Raw genomic sequence first — 4,678 nt, forward strand, 5'->3', positions numbered from 1 at the left:
CTAGCTGGGTATGCGGTGCCTCACACAAAAGCTCATGATGTTGAGGTAAGTCACAATGTGGGAATTATCGTGAGAATCTGTCCAAAACTTCTTGTGAATAACCAGAGGCCCTTTTTTTTCCGACCATTGAATCACCTCAAGAGCGCCCAAGACCATCGATCCAAATGCTTGGAGTCGTTAAAGACCGATGGCCTTTAGTGTTGGAGGACCAACCAGCTCATAAGCAAAAAATTGTGTGATTGGAAGGGATCAAGCCAAAGAAGGAAGTTCTCTTTTTTCACCCAGTGCTATTGAAATTTCCACCAATGTAGTAACTCGAGCCATTATTTTACAATGGTACTAAATGTTATTAAAATCTTCACCAATTACCTTGATCTAAAACATGTCATAATGAGCATTTGAACCTTAAGGAAATAATATTGTTGATACCCCCCTTGGTGGTAACACTCACAAACACATTTATAGACTTTCTTAATATAGCTAAAATAGTTTGATAATGTAGAAAATTGTTAGGTTATGTTCTAGTACCGTGATTAATTTTAAACCCAATTTTAGTAGAGATCAATTCACATTGGTGGAGAAACTGGAATATTGCTAAGAAGAAAAATGGTAGAATCAGACTTTACTGAAATAACTCAGATAACAAAAATAGATTTGGCAGAGTCAAGGCCAAATAACAATGTTACTGATTAGTGAGGAGTTAGGCAGGGTGAGGCACAAAACTTGTACAGAGTAAAAAGAGCCAAGACCCATTAAGGAGTTAGTGGTCTACACATGCTACATATTCTGAACAGGCCGCCAACCCCGCTAAATCGTCCGGGCAGCAGGAGGCGGCGGACGTAGAGAGGCCGGATCGAAATTGAGTCTGTTCGCAAGGCTCTCTGTAACAATGCACAGCCCCTCCTTTGAAAGAAAATGCTGCACATCTTGAGATGATAAGAGCCTGTGAATAAGAGCTCTTTTGAAGCTCTCTTGATCATCACCCAACATAATCTTGTTGTGGCTTGCTCTTTGCTGGGTTAAGCTCACCTCATTCTCTAAGCACACCATTTGTGCTTGTAGGAAGTCTACATATTTGATCGCCAAATCGAATGTGGCAGCTGTGTCTAGCCTTGTGGCCCCTGGGATTATCACCTTCAACCTTTCTGTCTTCTCCTTTATCTTGTGCCTTCTCTTTCGCGCTGCAACACTCTGCGATTGCACATCATCTGACTTGGATGTCGATGTCGATGCATGCTTTCTCATATAAGCGGGCTGCTGCGCTGGGCCACAATCCAGCCTCTCCATTTCACATAAGCCCATGTCTACACTACTCATTAGTGCCTCTCCCCTAGGCAAGAAAGGGCTGCTGAAAATTGTAGGTGGAGTTGTATTGTATTGCAACTTCTCTGCTTGTAGCACCTGCTCTAAGGTGATTCCATGGAGTTTCCTGCGCTGTGCAGGCGGCTCAATGAGCTCCAAATCATCTTCAACCATTGCAAAACAAGCGTCTTTGTTGACAGCATTGATGGCCGGGAGCCAAGGCATACTTGCATTGAAGCAAGGAGGGGTGAAAATAGAAGGAAGAGGAGATGGGATGGGTGCATTCAGGATGTTGCACTCTATGGGTGTACTCAATGGCTTATGATCACTATTTTCATTATCGGTGAGGACAGAGGATGTTGCGCTACCGGGGGAGCTTACATCATGAGTCTTGAGAGGGAGGATGGAAGCACAAAGTGGTGAAGATGAAGATAGAGGTGCATATAAATCAGGGCCAAGGTTGGCAAGCTGCATATATTCAGGTTGCTTGGCAATATGCAGATTATGGGCTGTATCAAAGGGCAGCTCTTGGCAGCCATACTTGACATGGAGATCATTGGGACAGGGCTCCTGGGTTGTTGCAAGGCCAATCTGGGATAAATCAAAGGGCTGTTGGTCCTCATCATAAGGAGGGTCACGAGCCGAGTCTGCTGCATGAGGATTATCTTGCAGGAGGGCAGGGAGGGCATCCAAGGCAAGAAGCTGTTCAAGGGTAAGGTCCAAGCCATATTGGCTCTTTAATATGGCTTGCAGAGCCAGCAAGGGTTGCACTTGCTCTGCAAGAAAGGTCTCATGACAGCTTGAAGCAGCCACTGTCTCAAAGTTCTCCCAATTGGAAAGACCACTCTGCATGCAAGGAAGATTAGTCATGGCATTATCATAAGCCCCTGCTGCACTATACTCATAGGAAGACAATTCCTCATCAAATGAATTGAGCTGCTGCTGCTGCAGAACGCTGGGGCTATATTGCTCGGCTGCCGCTGCAGCCGCGGAACGCCCTAGCCATGCATTATCTTTCTCGCTAATGCTTTGCCGACAGCCTGTGTTGTCGGCCAATTTAGCAGTCACCTCCATAGATCCAGTTGAAGCATCCGGAAGAAAGCTGCACTGCAAGCTGTCCATTGCCATTGTGCTGTAGTGCAGGTTGGCCTCATGCATGCTGCCATATATGGCAGTAGAACCAGGGCAATACTCCATACGCACAAACCCTCACACGCACACAAGATTTCTCTTCAAACTTTCCCCCTTAACTAACTCTCTCTCTCTCTCTCTCTCTCTCTCTCTCTCTCGCGCGCGCGCACACACACACACACACACACTGTCTTATCTGTCTTTCTTTCTCTTGTGTTGTTCAAACTTCCACACACACATACTCCCTCACCGTATGAGAAGAGGTAATGGCATACCTACACACACAAGCTCTGTTGAAAGAAAGAAGGATAAGCTAACACGTACACACACACACACAAACAGAGACAAGCCCACGCAAGGTGAGCAATGGACGGCTTGTTACATATTAATATAGAAGGAAGGAGGGTGTCGCCGTCATAAATAGGGCAAAATATAACTAATCTGCTCAAAAAATGGGAATGGAGGAATTTTGAATGTGCTGCATGGGGAAGAAGAAGGTGAAATTTGAAAAGGCAGTTATAAGGGAATTATAGGGTAGCATTGCCAATTAAAGGCGTTATTGTTGTCCCACCAGCAGCCTACACACATTCTCAGCGCCTTCACACACGCGCGCGCACACGCACGCACACACACAGACGATTGTAGCCAATCTTGACACAGAGAGAGAGAGAGTCGGACTTAGAGAGAGAACGCGCGCCCGCCCAGAGGCTCTCCATTTTCTCTGCTTGTGTCATTTTGCTGTCCCTCTGCAATTTGTTGGCTAGCCCAAAATTAAAAAATAAAATAAAAATAACCACCTTTTTTCGCCACTTGCAGTAAATGTGACCCTCTATATGCCTAGAGAATTTTGTCCAGAAAAATATATAATTTTAAAAATTCTGTTACTTTGTCAGAAAAATAAGAGAAACTTATTCCATATATAAAATAAAAGGTAGTGTATTTTTTATATATTGTCCTTTCCAAAAAAAAAAAAAATTGCTAACAATAAAGCAGAAAGGAGATTTACCTATTAGGGATTTGAAAGAGCATAGCGGAGGACGTGCTTACAATTTCAGTTTTCTATTGTCAGGAAAGATTGTTTTTTTCCTCTTTCTTTTTGGAATTGAAGAGTGCAAATCCTTGATTCCTTTGGTACAACGAAAATGTTTTTTTTTGAAGTTATTTCACCAATATACATACTTGCAAGTTGCATCGTTTCCACAATGCTAGAGGTTCTTCATCTACCTATGGCACTGGGTAGAACACCCCTTGATGGAGGTGAGGATTAAAGGTGAACCCTTCCACCCATCGAGAAATGTCATCAAGAATGGCATGGAATCGTTGTGTACATTCTACACCATCCATCCCATTGTTGGTGGTGTGTTTAATTTAGTTCAAACTCTCTAGACCAAAGAGTGTAAGTACGTTTTAGCAAAAGGGCATCCCATTGTTGTTGTATGGATGAGGTCTTTCCACTACAATACAGTCCCCCTTCTACACCATACTTGAAACAATCTATTGTCGAGACACGAAGTGGTAGAGCTCCCTTGGTCTAGCACCCCTTTTGATACTTCTTTTTATATTGATAAATCGCATAGTACGATTGTCGAGGAGTCACTTTGCAATTGCGTAACCATGTACTGATATGCCAAAGTGGATCCCCAAGGCATACTTTCATAGGCATTAAGGCCAAAAGCATTGGAGACAAAAGTTTGGCACCCGTTAGCACACACACTAAAAAGATCCCCATTGCAGGAGCATTTCCAAAGGAAGGAAGAACTCGAAGATTGCTCAACCTTAAGGAAAGCCCTTAATCTACAGAGCCCCTCAAAATTTGGTTTGGATAAATGCAGGGCATGTGATTATGTTTAGATCAAGGAGCAAGGCTCACAACGATACTCACGAACCCGGTTTGTGTGTTAAGTGGCCATAGATCTTGTTGGCCAGTATCTTTTTTTATATGTCCTCTTTGTGCTATCGCGCAGAGGGGAAAAGCGACAAAAAATCAAGGCTTTTAGGAGCACAAGTCAATATCTATATATATGCATTGGGTGCATGGCCACTCCAAAACAAATCCGATTTGCCGGAATGCAAAAAAAATGAATACACGAAGCACATTGGAAGCACATTGCCATCCACAACTATAAGTTGATTCCAACGTCGACAACCATACTCCAGGGTGCTACGACTTTTGATGCCAAGGGCAAAGATTACAGAAAATCGGTAAGTACGTTTCATTTAAGTTTCAAATTTTGAACTTATTCAA

The 4,678-nt window shown here is 43.4% G+C and overlaps 1 protein-coding gene across 1 annotated transcript; it reads right to left on the minus strand.

The window, feature by feature from the left end:
• Positions 1 to 607: 607 nt before the first annotated feature.
• Positions 608 to 2,653, minus strand: LOC147429601 (uncharacterized). The gene has a single exon (XM_086495474.1). The coding sequence runs from the start codon at positions 2,497 to 2,499 to the stop codon at positions 808 to 810; it is 1,692 nt and encodes a 563-aa protein (XP_086351600.1). The 5' UTR covers positions 2,500 to 2,653; the 3' UTR covers positions 608 to 807.
• Positions 2,654 to 4,678: the final 2,025 nt, after the last annotated feature.

The sequence above is a fragment of the Adiantum capillus-veneris genome, chromosome 22 (assembly GCF_014529385.1).
Source record: "Adiantum capillus-veneris isolate H3 chromosome 22, ASM1452938v2, whole genome shotgun sequence".
Classification (NCBI taxonomy): Eukaryota; Viridiplantae; Streptophyta; class Polypodiopsida; order Polypodiales; family Pteridaceae; genus Adiantum; species Adiantum capillus-veneris.

Bases quoted from the DNA above. Each gene is read 5' to 3' on its own strand.
- LOC147429601 (XM_086495474.1), bottom strand. From the start codon at position 2,499: ATGGAGTATTGCCCTGGTTCTACTGCCATATATGGCAGCATGCATGAG.